At 45.8% G+C, this 15,999-nt stretch overlaps 1 protein-coding gene across 4 annotated transcripts in view; it reads left to right on the top strand.

The window, feature by feature from the left end:
• Window positions 1-15,999, top strand: part of PIGQ (phosphatidylinositol glycan anchor biosynthesis class Q) — a 34,941-nt gene that overhangs the window by 2,100 nt on the left and 16,842 nt on the right. For all 4 annotated transcript variants that reach the window (XM_083799961.1, XM_083799962.1, XM_083799963.1 and 1 more), the window contains exons 2-5: window positions 1,619-2,319; window positions 8,081-8,212; window positions 9,415-9,535; window positions 14,866-14,992. In XM_083799961.1, the coding sequence (XP_083656087.1) occupies window positions 1,646-2,319; window positions 8,081-8,212; window positions 9,415-9,535; window positions 14,866-14,992 (1,054 nt within the window). In that variant the 5' untranslated portion in view covers window positions 1,619-1,645. The remainder of the gene's footprint in view (window positions 1-1,618; window positions 2,320-8,080; window positions 8,213-9,414; window positions 9,536-14,865; window positions 14,993-15,999) is intronic.

The raw sequence follows: 15,999 nt of genomic DNA, 5'->3' as shown, positions 1-15,999 counted from the left end.
TACATCTTTCCACTTCACTTCCTCTTCTGCTGGAGGCTTGAAACCCTTTGGGAAAAATATGCATTATTTAAGGTTCTCCTGAGATCCTGCATCCTTGCAGGCTCCACATCTCTGCAGTTATCCCTCTGGTCAAGTAGGAAGAGATGTCAGTCCTCTGTGGCCTCCAAATGCTGTTCTCGCCACGGGCGGGAGGGCCCTCAGTGCCTGCAAACACTATTCAGCAGCACACTGCAAACAAAATCCCCCACGAGCACCTTTACACCTGCTTGAGGGGAAACACTGGGGTGAGCTTTGCACTAAAAGGCAGAATTCAGTCCCAGAGAAACCTTACTCCTTGCAAACACAGCAACTGCGGTGCTTCTCCGGTCGGAGGAGTGAGCTGTGCGCCAAGGAAACTTCACCTTTCTGCCTCGAGGGGCTGACAACTCATCCGTGAGCAGACATTTCCTACCACTGTATTTGGCAGGGCTGTGGGTCTGCCAGTAGGTTAATCACTTGCCTTTGCCGCTTCCCCATCGCCTACTCCGTGCCCTAGCAAATTGCCAGATGCTGAGATTTACTAGATCAATTGTCCTGCATTAAAAAGAGAGGAAAACCAAAACCACCAGGGACCTCTGCGTTGTGCATCCTCTTTACATGTCATAAATACGCTCTGTGTTTCTCTTTCCGATTGACTGGGTCCCTCGCAGAGGAGCCAGCCTGGGGGCCTGCGTAGTTTTCACATCTCTAACAAAGCACTGAAGGACAGAAAAGGACAGCGGGCGCCGGATGCTGATTGTTCTGTGCCAGCGCCCTCCTTACAGCAATTATATTTCTGTTAGAAACCTCCACCTTATTTAAAGAGACATTGTCGACTGCCTCAAAGCTCCTTTTTACAAAAGACCTATAAAGCCATTGAGATATTTTCTTAATGACCTGAAGAAAAATACTTTAGATAAGGAACATTGATAAAACAGATATGTCTCTCCTGTTGTGGGATCTAATGCATGGAAACTACTATGTAAACTTTAATCAGTTAGTCGGGGTAGTCCATTCACAGCAAGCTTACTGTCTTGGTTTCCAGATGAGGGGAGTGAGACAACAGGAGGTGAGTGATCAGTGGGTTCGTTACGGAACACAGCTCTGGATTCCTAGATGATAAAGGAGGCTCTGAAATCGTCTTCCTTTATAGCACAAAGCAATAGTTAATTGTCAGTAACAGGAGGAAATATTCCCCAGAGGCATTGCAGTGTGCTACTGCCTAGGCTCTTCTGTAGGAAGTGCTCAGGAACATTCAGTGTCAGAACCGAGATCCAAAGCTTGATGGATTCCTGATCTCGGTGGTCCAACAGGCCAGTGTGCCAGCATGAAAGGCTGCTCCAGGACTGGGAGAGGGCTTTGCTGAAAAATTCCATTCACTTCAAAGGCTGCAGATTATCAGGAACCTCCTAGATGCTTCTCTGATCGAAATGCCTGTTGGCTGTCACTAATGTCATTGACTCGTTCCAGCGCAGAGACAAGTAGTTGGACTTAGTGTTTTAAAATTTGCCTGGGCCCCCTTACCAGTGGCTTTAGCCAGCTCAGATTTGCCTTGCATTTAATTGCCATCCCCAAGTTTTGTTTCTGTGTCTCTTGGCAGGTGTGCTGTTCTTCAAGGATCGCTGGCATGGTACTTAAGGTGTTCTTTCCTTCATGCTGCTCCTCAGCAGAAAGTGGCATTTTGATCGGGCGTTGGATCTCGGAACAGAACTCTGCTGTTGTCCTTGCTGTGGTCCATTTCCCTTTCATTCCCGTTCAGGTGAAGCAGTATCTCAGTGAACTCCAACGGGTGACTAAGGTCAATATTTCTGTGCTTGGCTCGTGGAACAACAGCAAACAGGAGAAAGAAGAGAGCCTGAGTGAGTTCTTGGAAGACCTTGGGACAATATTCTCCCATGAGCCCTGGATTCAGATAAGCAAAGAGGGAGACAGCAAATTCTGGAGCTGTTCTACCCTTCAGAAACGGTCTAATAACCACAGGGAAGAAGAAATCATCTTAGTGTATTATGACCAGCGCAAAGTTATGCTTTCCTGTCTGCATCCCCCTTTGGACACCGGTGCCTCCACTGCCCACGAGGCAGAGGATGCTTCAAGGCTCTCTGCCATCTTTGACACCGTGGCAAAGAGCAAGGTACTCTTCATGACGGACAAATACGATGATGGGCCCATCAAGCTGACCCACTGGCAGTCGGATGGTGTTGAAGCAAGTATCATCGTGGAGCTGATGAAGCAGGCCTCTGTGCCCGCGTGCATGCTGCTGACATTCCTGCTTTCGCTTATCTCTGGGGCCTGCAAGAGCAGGTAAGTGGCGTGACATCGGACAGCTTGTGTTTGTGAGGAAAAGTAGTTCGTATGTAGGCATTGCAGGGCAGTGCAGGGGTCCTGCTCAACCCCAATAGGAGCAGTTTATATAGAAATCAGTTTACTCGTCAGTACCAGTCACGTTGTATCTCCTGGTACTGTTTTTAGTTCTGTGGACCTCGTGTGCCTCCAGGATGTCTCCTTTTCTGATCTGAGGTCACCAACCTGTAAAATTACCCTTAGGTGGTACAGCAGGTGATATAATAGGTATGGACTGCAGAGCAGGGCTCTAATTTGACAGGTGAACGTGCCTCCTGTGGGGCTCCTCAGAGAACCAGCCCTTGCCAGGCAGTCCCAGCTGCAGTGCAGCCCCTCTCGCGTGCCTTAACCCCGGCGGGCACGGTGCAGAGGCTGGGGATCAGGCTGACGGACCTCACGCGACTGGCAGGGACCGGGCCCAGCGGTGTGCTGCGCAAGAGCAGAGCTGGCTGCCAGGAGGGGAACCCGCTGATACGAGTCTCAGGTGTGAGAAGGGTGGAGGGAAGGGCTGCGCTTTGTGCCAGTCACACCACGTATGAACCAGTGGTGTGTCAGGTTCTGTGGGCAACAGCCTGCAGCGAAGCTCCTGAATGAACCTGCTGTTGGAAACAGGCTGCTGCAGAGCTGGTATTAAAGCGTGGGGAGGTCCACTGAAAACAAGGGGTTAAAGGTAACCTCGGACATGGTGGAGCTCTTGGACGGGTGGGGGGGCTTTCTGGGGAGGCACCGAGCTCTTCCCCATTGCACTGGGGGTAGCTCAGCCCTACTTCAGTTTTGTACAGCTGAAATGTTGGTTTTCCAGCTATTGCATGGCTGGCAGGATGACGTGAGGGTTTTCTTTACGGCTCAATAGCCACGACTTCCTGCTCCCTATTTGCTATGAACACCCCCATAGCTGTGAAACATCAGTGAATGGTGTGTCTGAATCCATCATCCCTCTAACAGACAGTGGTGTTGCAACTCTGGGACCTTACAGCAGGTCACAGGCAATGCTGGTCTACGTGAAGCCTTGGTGAAATCCCTTTGTCAAAATGATGAAACAGAATAGGATGCTTAAAATGTAATGCGTGGCAAGTACGTGCGCTGCAGAGGACTTTGAGCAGACTGGAAGGGCAGAAGCTTCTGCGGACTAAGTCAGATAACACGTCTGGTCAGCCAGCCTGGCGAGGCTGTGCCAGAGCAGGGACTGCAGTTCAGATTCCGTGCTGCAAGGGGACACTTTGATTGATCAGATTTGGATAACAGCTACTACTGTATTCATGGATAGATCTTCTCAAGTGCAGCCTGAGGGTGTGGGGAACAGAGTCTTTTAACAGGTTTCCAATTGTATGATGCTGTCGTGAAAAATTACAGTGAAACTCTTCATATGCAAGGGTTTACTGAGCAGCTGGGTTACATGCTTTGGTACATGAAGGAAAAACCGTCCATTTTTAGATTACTCTGCTGGAAGACATTTAGGGTCAATCTCAAACGTGATATAATCAGGGACCACCAATACCTCCAGAGATGGCTCTGTAGATGCTGATCTTGTATTTGGCTGTTAATGGAAATGAAGGCAGAGCTTTGTGGCTGGATAGAAGATTGGGAGTCAGCTCTGAAGGTCCTTTGCTCTGTGTGGATTATGTCTGACAACCAACAAGCAGGATAATCCTTTCCCATGTAGGTCCTCACTCTCAAAAGTCAGACTTGCTCACCTTGATCAGCCAGGTCAAGCCCAAGCCTCACAGGTCTCCAGAAGGCCATAGTCCAAGCATAACTTGGGAGCTTGATCCCGTTCCTTGCAGTCTGGCAGGCTGGGCACAGACAGCTGCTGCCCAGTTTATCAGCAGCTATTCTGATTTTTCAGCTTTTCCTAAGCCCGGTGCAGACATTTTGAGGCAGAGCAGCGGGCGGGCTAGCAGCCAGCTGCGCATAGCAGCGGGCAGAACACAAGGCTTGCTGTGCTTAAACCCAGGTTGAGCTTGTTCTTAACCTTGGGACGTAGGTGTAGGTTTCTTTCTTCTTTGTTTTATTCACCCCTAGTATCAGCGTGATATTTGCTTGTTTTGCTGATGTTTTAAAACATCGTTCTTGGAGGAAATAGGTTAGCACCTGGCTTTCTGACAAACCTCCTGCTTGACCTTCGAAGTCATTTAGCACAATTTGGATCCGTTTGCCACATGCTGCATGGTACAGCCTCATTGTGCCAACATCTCCAATGCAGAGAGAGTTCAAGGACGTCAAATGTACGCGTCCTTCCAGTCCCCTCTCCCTGCGCTGGGTCAGGCCATACCCAGCGTAAAATGGGGCCTGCCGAAATCAGACCAGGTGACAGTGGAGCCATTCCCTGAGGAGATTTCCTGGGTGCCTACTTTCAGTTGAAAAGTTTAGTGTGACTTAGGCTTTAACTAACTTATAGAAATTAGCTATTTGATGCATAATATTAATGGCGTCTTTTGGAGAAGTCACTGAGGTGCAAGGCCAACTGTTCCCTTGTGCAAGGAGGTCCTTTGCACAGACAGTGAAAGATCCTCAGTTGAGAAGTTCCCTTCTTCCCTTTGCTCGACATGTTCTCCCTTCTGGGGTTTACTACAGGATTTCTTTCCCAGATCTTCGTGATGTTAAGGGATGGCCAGCTTGGAAGAGCTAGAGGAGAAGATCTGTGATGTCCACGCAGGCTTCAGGGGCTTGGGGCTTGTTTGGATGTGCCGCTGTTGCGTATTTGTGCTGGGGAAGCAGGGCAATATCGTTAGAAGGCTCAGAAAGGGAGCACCAGCCCTGATCCACGCTTACCAAATATTCTCTAAACCTCCCGTTAAGGCACTTCTTCAGCACCACCTTGTGCTCAGGGGTGGCCATTGCAACTCAATCTTCAGAGGGACTTGTGTGCAGAACTCCCATTGCCACTGGCGGTCCCTAGTGTGCTGTTTGGACGGTCAGGATGATTTACTACCGGGGCAATAAATTCCGCGTGCTCCGGCTTGTTTGTTTGTTTTTAGAAGTCCATTTACTTGCCTCTTACTGACACTGGGACCTCTGGTTCCTCATCCAGAAGAGAGGCGTTGTTCCTGCAGCTTCTAGCGAAGACCAAAAGGCACCTGGGGGTTCTGGAGCTTCAGCATTTGCATGTGATCCAGGTTCAGAAAGATTGTTTTTCATCTGATATCTGAAAAAATCCTTGGGGAAAAAAAAATTGAATTGGAAAATTGAGTTTTACTCATGCAGGCTGTGTTAATTTATTGCTAAAATTCCTTATATGTGGAAGTATCCCAAAGATCTCCTGCTGTTTAAATAATGCAGATACGTCATCCTTGTTTTTTTTTTATGAATTTGATTGGTTTTCCATCGCACTTGTAAAAATCATTCCATATACTGTGTGATAAACAGGTGGCAGCATCTATGGCAATGCAGTCGGTATGCGTTGGGTAGGAGACAACACAAGAAATATTTTTGGCTTTCTTCATCAGTACTCTTACAGACGGGAGTTTCCAGAGCACATCTTGCAACTATTATATCAAGCTTTTTGCAGTGTGTTTGTATTTTGGTTTAAATAAACGTGTACGTACTTGCCAAAGAAAGTATGTAAGTGGAATAGAGGCTGGCTCACTTAAGTGGAAGGAGTGAGAGAGTCAGTCACAGTACAGAGAAGCAGAGACCCCTGATGCATCCCTTCCTCCACGCAGGGCAGCGTCTTGGCCTGGCCCGCTCGAGCAGTCATGGGGTGCTCGGAGGGACGAGGCTGCTCTGGGGATCTGTCTCACCCGTGCGAGATGTTCCCCAGGCAGGAGAGCAGCAGCGTGCCCTTCCTTTTGGCAGAGGACACCGGAGGTGGCACACCTGAGAGCTGCTGCAAGCTTGGGAGCTGTGGAGCAGCACGGGGCCCCGAGCCATCGCTTGCCACCTGGCTCAGGGTAGTCTGAGAGCTGCTGTTTTGACCAGTGGTTTTTCACTGTCAGCCTTCTGGGCACAACTGCACGGGCAGAGCATGTCCCCCTTCCCCCTGCTTTGCATTTCAAGTGCAATCCTCTGCTTTAGCAAAGGTTTTCCAGGAGAGAACTCGGAGCCGCTAGGCTAAGATATAATCGGAGGAGAAGCCTCGCCTGCACCTGTGCCTCAGCACATCTGCAAACCCAGGTCAGTGAGATGTGGGGGCCAGTGCCCACCTCCCCGGCACACATCAGGTATCACCCCCGGCAAGTCAGCTGAATAGCAGCGCGCTGTCGTCTCCAAGGTGGGAGGCTGCGATGCGGAGCTGAGTAACTCGGAGCCTTGAGTTAAGAAGAATGATTCACAGCACACTGCATGTATTTCAGAACCGAGCTGTCTGAAATTTGGGGGGAAGGGGACTTCAGGGCTCTGTCAAACTGACGAAGAGTGCCTGAAGTCTGGTTGAAAGGGCTCAGAAGGGTGGGGGGAGGAAGTGGATAGCAACCCCGGTGAACCAAGCAGGATTTTGAACCAGCCACACTGTCGTGATTTGTGTAGAATGCGTAAATAGCAGCCAGAGCTTTCGTCTGCCCGTCCTGCGTCCAGTCCTGATGACACTCTGCTGCTAAACTACAGGCTGAATTCCTCCTGGTGAAGTCTGGGGAAGGCATGTGCGCTTTCAGGGACGTCTCCAGGCTGTCACTAGCAATCCAAACAGCTGTACAATTTCAAGAGCGAAGCAGGATACCGGGAATAATTTTAGCATTGGGAATGAATGTAAACTGAAGGAACGTGCCAAAGCAATAAAAGCGAGTAGGTGAAAGAAATAACCAAGAGTGGATATTGATTTCTGGACCTTAAATGAGTGAAGCAACTGTTGTGGACAGGGAAGAAGCGATCCCAATTATGTGAACGTCAGAATTTATTCCCCACAACAACCACGGTACTTTGTGTCACTGCACTGCTATTAAGCATTCTTTGACAAGCCTGCATCCAGTGGTGTCATTCTGGACTACACAAATCACAATTGTTCCTTCTTTTGTATGTTGTGTGGTAATAAAAGTAACTCCCAAAGATAATTGAGCATCATTTAGTACTTTTCTTCTGAGTCATTAAAAAATAAAACGAAACATGTGACTAGTCCCTCCCCTACAAGCTTAAAGTGGGTGCTGACATTCAGTATTTAATTAGGTTTCCAAATTTTGTTATCTACATAGTGCTGGTCAACCTTCCCAAGGGGGTGGAGAGAATATAGGAGTGAAGACCCTGAGAAGGGCATTTGAAAGTAATAAAGAAAAAGAAAAGAGGGGAAAAAAGGGACAAACTGTAGGGAGAATGCAGCTGTCCATTATACCAAGCTCACTGTAGATAGACTTGTGATTTTACTGATCACGTTGGGGTCTGTGAAGCAGTTGTACTGTGCTGTGTTGTTGCAGTATGTACAGAACTGCCTCCATTCCAGTCTCTGGAAAACCTGGAGCAGCGTGCAACCCTAGTGCTGTATGCCAGAGCCCAGGGTGGGATCAGTAACACTTCTGCCTTCCAAGGAAGAGCGAGGCACTTGGTTCTGCAGAATGGAAATGAGAGGTTGGGTTGTCTGCTCTAAATGTCTTGGTCTGGGAAAGGTTGCTTTAATTCTGTTAACCTTTAAGAGAGTAGTGAATGTGTAATATTCTTTAATGATAATATGTTGATGCTGTTTCTGGTTACATAACCTTGACTTTACACTGAATGTTTTGCATGGAGTTTGTACAAACAACATGCAGCCTGCTATACGGCAGAAGCAAAAGAGGAGGTTCCCGTTGTGTTTCTGCAGGATGCTGAAGTTTTGGCCTTTGTCTTTCTTGTGGAGCAAACTCTCAACTTGTGAGCAGCTGTCACATCGGCTGCAGCACCTCCAGGTCATCAGCAGCAACAAGAAGGCTCAAAACCAGACCCAGCTAATGAGGTATGGAGTACCCATAAAGGCATGCACGTCTTTGCTGTAGCCCTGTATCCTCTGGGGAACCCAAACCATGGATCCTTTGCCTGCTGCAGGGATCTGCAGCTGGCCTAGCTGGCACGACAACGCTGTGGGGTCCTCATTGCACCACATTGTGTTGCCTTGCTTGGTCTACTCTCTGCTAGTTTGCAGATTTCTGCCTTGTGCTCTGTTTTATACCGCTTACGCCTTTCGCCAGATGTATGCCTTCTTCCCTAGCTTGGGAAAGACGACTGGGATATTGCCCCCAAAAAGTTTGTACTGCACCCACATGCAGTGCACTGCTATCAATACTCCCACAAGCTCACTGCTTTCACGTATGTTGCCAAGGTTAACCAAAACCTGCAATCAGTATTCAGTGGCACTTTCCAAAAGAGTAGAAAGGTTTAAATGCTGCCCTCTTTTACCCACTCTTTACATACAGTAACTGGAGACCAGAGACTCCAACGGGAGTAACAAAGTCAGTGTACCAGAAGAAGCAAACGTGCAGCACAGTGAGTGGAACAGGGAGAGGCAGGGATCTGAGACAGGTAATACTGAATGTCCTATGGCCATTACACAGCGAGTCTTGTGCTGTGTAGTTCCCTGATCCTGCAGGAATAGACTCCCAGGGAATGCTTGAAATGAATTAGTAGATTTGAAGGCCAAAAGTAACTGTGATCGTTTAATCTGCTTTCCAGAGTAACTCATGTCATGGAATTTCATTCAGAAACTCTAGCAGTGAGGGGCAGTTTGGTAGCCCTTCTGGATGTTTATGAACCCAGAAACACAGTTTATTACATTGACTAGTGGTTCACCTACCACTAGAGGTGGTACCTCTTAGAAAGCTAATCTCAATATGGATGCTCCAAGTGAAATTCCTGCTGAGTATGCACATACACTTTGTTTAACGTTATTTTTCTTTGTAGCTTTAACCCCGCTTTTCGCTCCCCTTATTTAAAAAAGGTTTCATGGTGTGGCAGGCTCTGAGTCACTTGGTGTTTGGCCCCAGAAGTAGCAGCACATCAGTGAAAGTCAAAAGCACGCTGCACCATGTTTCTGTAGTAAATTGTCCCAGTGTTCCTGGGACATTAAAGATGCTATGTAAGTGAAGCCAACAATTGTCATTGAAACTTTCAGTGCTGTTCTTTCTGCTGCTCTAACGTTGTTTCTTTTTATCGTGCGTGCAGGAAAGCCAACATCTTTGTCTCTCTGCTGATTGATGTGGCTCTGGGAATACTGCTAATGTCCTGGCTGTACAGAAAGAACCGGATCGGTCACCTTGCTGACACTCTCATCCCTGTGGCTGATGTAAGTCTGGTCAGAGCCATTCCTCTTTCAGCTTCTGTGGGTACTGACCAGCTCTTGATGCCTGAAGTGCCTGTAAGGAGGCAATGCCTTAGACACAAGGATTTCAGAGAGAGTCCTGTCTGAAGTCATGCAAATTAGGTCTCCGCAAGAACAGTGAAATCTTCAAATCAAGCCTCCTGGGGCTGTTCAAAAGGAACACAGCTCTGGCTTGAGTGTGCAGTAAATAGTAATTAGATACTTACTTGAGGATTGTTCCAGCTCCCGAAGTAACAATTATGGCTTGGGCAGAGCCTTGCAGCTGCAGGTTGGAGTGGTTATCAAGTTCACAGAAGTATCGTCAAGTTGTTGCTTTATGGGGCATTTGGGAAAATGAAAGCTGTAACTTGGGTTGAATCTGATAAACTGCTGAAAAGTCAAACTTGATAAGCATGCAGCTGTGCTTGTGAAGAGGAAGTTCATGGGGAAATCCAAAGGTATTAGCTAGTCAGGATGCAAACACCTGAAATCCTAAGAACTCTGGTGTGCAGATGGTAAACTAGGAAAACTTGCTGTGTCCTGTGCTTTTCTCAAACAACTCCTCTTGCCCACTGAGATCCCTCAGCATCAGCATAAATTCATGAAGAGCAAGTATGACTCATACTGCCCTGCTTTTCTGGTGGCTCATTTTAAGTGCTTCACTCCAATATATCTGCGTAGTGGCAGAAAGGAACATATAATGCACTTCGGAGGCTGGAGGCCAGACCATTAATCTAAAGTTAGCTCTGGTTTTAGAGCTTCTGTGTCTTGGGAATACATGTGCAGCCAACGTTGAGCATTGTCATGCAGCTGCACAACCTAATCCTTTCTCTACTCACTTTTCTTTTATTTTTGGGACGGAAGATGAATCTTTCCATTGGTTTCTTTCTGGGAGCTGGAAGACATCCTCTCATCGCTCTTTTTCGGTTTCATGGTTGGGAGGATTTTTTTCTGATTAGAGAATTCCAGCAGCAATTTGTTTTTTACTAATCCTGTCTTTCTTGGGAAGAGATCGCAATTCCCTTGACAATGATCTGCTTGGTCCATGTCTAACATTTTCATTGTCACAAGCCATATGTCTCTGATCATTCTTGTACATGCTGTGCTTTCAGAAAATGTGTATGGAGTGTGTATGGAGATCCAGCATAGTTGTGAATCATTATTATTTCTATTTTTGTTCTGTTTCATAGTCAAGCTTAAGGACTGCATGTTTTAAGGATTGCTGCAGACATTATTCAGAAGCAAAGTTGGGATAGAAAGGACTACATTTCTTCTGCAATACATTTACTCCTGTAGTATTTGAGCTAAAACTAAGAATCATTTTGTAAGTCCTATTCCTAAGTCTTCACTCTTGCAGATATTTCAGCTGGAAAAGTTTAAGTTCTCTAAAGCCCACTCTGTGGGATTATCCTAAGTGTCCAACTCTCAAAAATCTGATTTCTTAACAAGTCTGTAAGGAAGTGGCTTTTGGCTGTGTTCCCGTTCGCGCAGGTGGCTCCAGGAGGGGTTCCATCTGCCCGGTGTCTTTGGCAGATGGACGCTCTCTGTGCTCAAGGTGTATCTGATCCCAGCACCTGTCCTGGACAGCCTTGCTTGTGCGAGTTGCTCATTCATTCCTCTTTCAAAAAATTAGCTCATCTGTCACTCCACTTTCATGTCGTAGTGTCAGTTATTTTCATCATGTCTCCTACGTGTGCTGACTTCATTACCTCAGTATCACTAAGAGCTGTTTGCTTACTTTTCTGCAAGTGTAAACTTCCCCTTGTATGGGTGGCCTGGTAGTCAGTTTGTGCCTTTCTTCTCCGCAGTATCTCCAAGTTTATCAGTTCAGGCCACTTACAACTCCTCTGACTTTCCAGCTCTACTTTCTTCTTTCAAGCATATTAGATTGTGGACGTAAAATCATTTGGAGTCCTTTTACTGCCTTTGGTAGGCATCGATTTATATACATTATGTGCAGAGGCCTTAAAAAATGCAGTTTTGAGTGATCCCAAAATATACCAATGACTTCAGCATGTGGTGTGCAAGCCAGCACCACTTCTTTTCCAGTATGACAGCAAAATCTCCCCTTAGCCATTCAACAGTAGGTTTCCACTTTGCTGCTGAGTGTCCATCTGGTACACATTATTCCCATCACTTGGGCTTTCTCAAGTGCTTGTGTTGCCAAATTCAGTAATGCAAACTTTCCCCTGTGCAGAATGAGTTACTATTCCTTCCCTAAAGCTCCTTGCTACTCTGCTTTTGATGTGCCTTAGATCTGATGATGGCACTGACCTTCTTACATCTCTGTATCTGCTAGTAAACAGAACATTAAATATATTTCAATAACCTTATCATAATATGTGTATATATACAACCTTATTGTAACCTTATGGATTTGATCGATTTTAACATCGGCAGACTTTTAGCTGTCTGGGGGCTGGAAGCAGTGCTTTTTTTTTTTTTCTTCCCTAGTAAACATCCTTCTGGAAAAAAGCAGGTGCAGGTAGATTATTTTGATTCTCAACAATTGCCAGGGTCACAAGCTCAGCCTGCTGACGTGAGGATCAAGCCGTGTTCCCTAGCCATCATTCGTCATCCCCTGATATAATGGTTCTCAAATCAGCACTTAGCTAGCAATTGTTGATGATGCACAAGACATCATTGACTGCAGCTCCCACTTTCACAGCTTGATGAGCTGTGCTGTGCTGACTGTAATAACAAGTTGCCTTTGTCAGTAAATGAAGCAGATGTGATTCAGACACCTAGGGAGTGACTGGGGAGTAGCTGTATGCAACACGAAGGACTGATTTTGGAGCAGGCTTTCAAAAACAAGAATGGAAAATGTGAATAATCTGCTCTCTGTAGGTGCCCTTACAGCTCCTACCCTCCTCCTTCCTCTTGCTCCCACCAGGCTTCCCAACAGCAGTCCATGTTTTTGCCTTCCACAAAAATATCCAATTCAAAGTGCTACATTTTTTTTTCTGTTTTGAGATGAAGAACTGCTTACAAACCCTCTTTTTTATTTTTTCCTCTTTCACCTCTTGCATCCTGGCTGTGTTCTCTTTTCTTTAGGCTGTAATCTCTTTGAAACAAATATTTATCATAGATCATGCCTCCAAAAACAAGACTGGAGCTTAAAGATAATTGGACGTAAGTTCCTATTCAGTTATATTTTCTAATATATAAACAAAGCTAGTAGAGAGGACACTGCCTGGAAAATATTCTTAGGTGTTACTTTATAAAATCACAGGTAGGTGCCTGGCAGGGAGTGCTTTGGCTCTGCTTTCAGTGCCTTGTGCTAGATGCTTCACTCAGTTTGCACTGCACTTCCCAGTGTCCGCGGTGCCCGCCCTCAGTGGGCTGTGTGTCCTTCTCCATGGTTGTCACAGCACCACTAGACACGTGGAGACAAGCAAGAAGAACATGGCTGTGAAGAAAATATTTCCCGTCTAAAATATTGCCAGCCATGTTAGCTTTAGTCTCCGGTTTGGTGATGTCCTTACACCCCTTTATGAAACCACTTCCATGTAATTGACTGTGTCTTATTTATTAATACTGGTCACGTTCAGTATGCATGACTGCAACAAGAGGATTAGACTCCCAGTCACCTTTTACGATTCTGCTTGCTATTGATCAGTCCTAAAATATCTGGCTGCAAAACGACTTGCAAGGTTATGCCTTAGGCCTATGTTTTGAAATGCTTTGCCCAGCTAAATAGCAGCAAGCTAGGGCACCTTCCCAGGGTTACGTGCCCCTGTCAGAATTTAGTGGCACCGCTGGAACTGGAAGCCTTCAGAAGCAGTCAGTGCTGGAAAACAGCCTTGCTGAAGGACTGCTTTCAAGCATTTAAATATTTCATTAAAATCCCCAAATGCTTTTTCCAAGTTACAAATCCAACACTTTAAATATTAAAACCAGTCTATTTATACAGTAGCTAAAAGTTCTCAGCAATGGAGGTAAGATCTGTGGGTTCAAATCAGTTCTGACTTACAGCAAGATATTTTAAGGGACATTGAGACAGAGGGTAAATGAAGGAAATAAAAAGGCAATCTTGTTCAGGGGATTTTTGGATAAAGTGAAGATGGAGCTCTGAATTTTGCCACTACACTAAAAGTAAATGCTTACAAATCCACTTTGCAATGATCCAGTTGGTCAATGAAATGTAATCATTTATTGGAAGACATTTCCTCTTAGGGAAACTTTCCCTACAAATGATGGGGAAATTAGGCTATAGCACATCAGCTTCAGATAGCATGTCTTGACTCTTATGCACGTGCACAATTGAGATTTTTAGAGGTGGAAGGCTTTTACTCACAATCTCTGTTCATGTGGGACAGTGGGTGAGGTCACTTCTTCCAGGTATGTTCCCCACCTGTTTGCTGGAGGTTACCACTCTCAGCTACCTCAGTTCACAGCCTGGTAAAGGAACCTCACCGTTGATTTCAGCTTGTGAGAAGCTCAGGTGCATGTTGCTGAGGAGCAGAGCCCCACCATCTTCTGCCCTGCCTACTGCAGTCAAAGCAGTGTGGTGTAGAGAGAAAATCAGTAAATAATTTGGGATTAAATCACCAGAAATTGTGAGTCAAAGCCCTCTGTGATCTGGGAACAAACTCCATCAGCCTTGTTCTCAGTGATTCAGAAGGCTTCTTTTTTACTGGGATGCCATGGGTATCTCTCTCTGAAGCCTGCAAGTCCGACAAGACAGTGGTAGGCAAGATCAATGCCCTACACCATGGCTGATCTTGCCTAGTTTACCACAGAGTAGAAAGAAGGCTTGTTTGTATATGAAGCATGTTTACATAATTGTGTTTTCTAGCCTGCTGTAAACTCACACAGGTTATTTCATTGTAAAATTTTCCTGTTTTGTCCATGAGCACACAGCCATCCTGCCCCGTTACAGATCCTGGCTGCTTTCCCCATACTTAGATTGCTCTCTCAGTTCTGACTTTTCAGTTGTCTGTCCAATTAAGTTGGTTTGTGCACCAGCATTTGCCATCTATTTCAAGAATACTTATTACACCAAGAAATCAGACTACAAGTCTACCAAATACATCCATGAACAAACCCTAGGTTCACGTTCCCGGCAGAAACCATTTAAGCAGTTTAGCTCTCTCATGCTGTTACATTTAGGTTCAGTAGAGAGTCATTTTCCAATAAAGGTGTGTTTCTGAGTTAACTAGTTTTCTATGGTAGTTTGAATTTTTTTCTCCATTGCTTTGAAGGGTGTGGTGAAATAGTTTTTCTAGGGGTAACACGTTCAGTACACTGGACTTGTTTGATGTGGTAAGAATCTATCTCAGGCTGCTTACGTGTTTGCTTCCATGTGTTCGTAGCATGTAGCTGAAGAGCTCCAGGACCTGCTCCAGTGGCTAATGGGAGCACCAGCTGGACTGAAAATGAACCGAGCTTTGGATCAGGTGTTGGGCCGTTTCTTCCTTTACCACATCCATCTTTGGATTAGTAAGTGCAGTTGTTTAAATTTTCAGCCTCCCTTTTCATCTCTTCCCTCCCAAGTGCTTAATGTTTGCCTAGAGGTGAATAATGAATCAAAATGCACTACTGCAAGTACAGACTCGTCTGTGAGTCTTCCTGCTGTGGGAACTCAAGCCAAAGTTGGATTCCCACACAAGGAAGTCATCCATATTAAATAAAGTGCTTGCCCTGGTGCTTTGCAAGAAATGCAAGTCACTATGGATCTTGATTTCTTGGTGCCATAAGTGGTGAGTGTCCAAGGGAAGGTTTTAGGTCTCATGTAGACATTGCCCTGTAAGAGGCAGTTGATAGGATAGGGAAGAGAAGTGTGCTTTTGGGATGCAAACACAAACTCTGCCGTGCTACTGACTTCAATTTAGTGCAGTTTTTTAGAGCTTTTCTTTGTGTATTCCCTCCTTGAAATACCACACTGCTGTTATCCTTAGTAAGTGTCTTGATAAAGGAAAATAGTCACGATGGGAATGAACTCCTTAGTTATTATACTGACGTAGTCTACTTGACATTCAAGTAAGTGACTTTACTCCACTTCAGTGATGAAAGATGCTGTGTGTCTCTAGACTGTTTTATTTTACAAAATTCATTTGGGATGGTTTCTGTGGGAATAAGAAGAAAAGAGAGATCACTTCAGTAAAGCTTTACATGTGCGGTTAAAAATGTAATTAGGAACCTGGACACAAATCTAAAAAAGCTCTGTGTGGAGCAAGGTGACTGCTCTGTTCAAGCTGAGCACATCCTCGCCTTCCTCACAGAGCTGCCACACCTGGACACAAACATAGGGGAAAAGAGAGCTCTTTTTTGTCCTCCTAAGCAGAAGATGGCCATCTAAAGGAACTTTCCAGTTTCACTTCTATATTTTTGTGGCTATGATTTCTGGAGCAATGTGTGAACAGAGGGGAGAAACAAAACAGGGAGAAAATCAGTCCTTTGAGACTGTCATTGTAAGATGTATCAGGCAAATACTGACACTGCAATGT

Source organism: Anser anser (genome assembly GCF_964211835.1).
Source record: "Anser anser genome assembly, chromosome: 15".
Classification (NCBI taxonomy): domain Eukaryota; kingdom Metazoa; phylum Chordata; class Aves; order Anseriformes; family Anatidae; genus Anser; species Anser anser.
The sequence above is the reverse complement of the archived record's forward strand: the minus strand, read 5'-3'. Positions and strand labels throughout refer to the sequence as shown.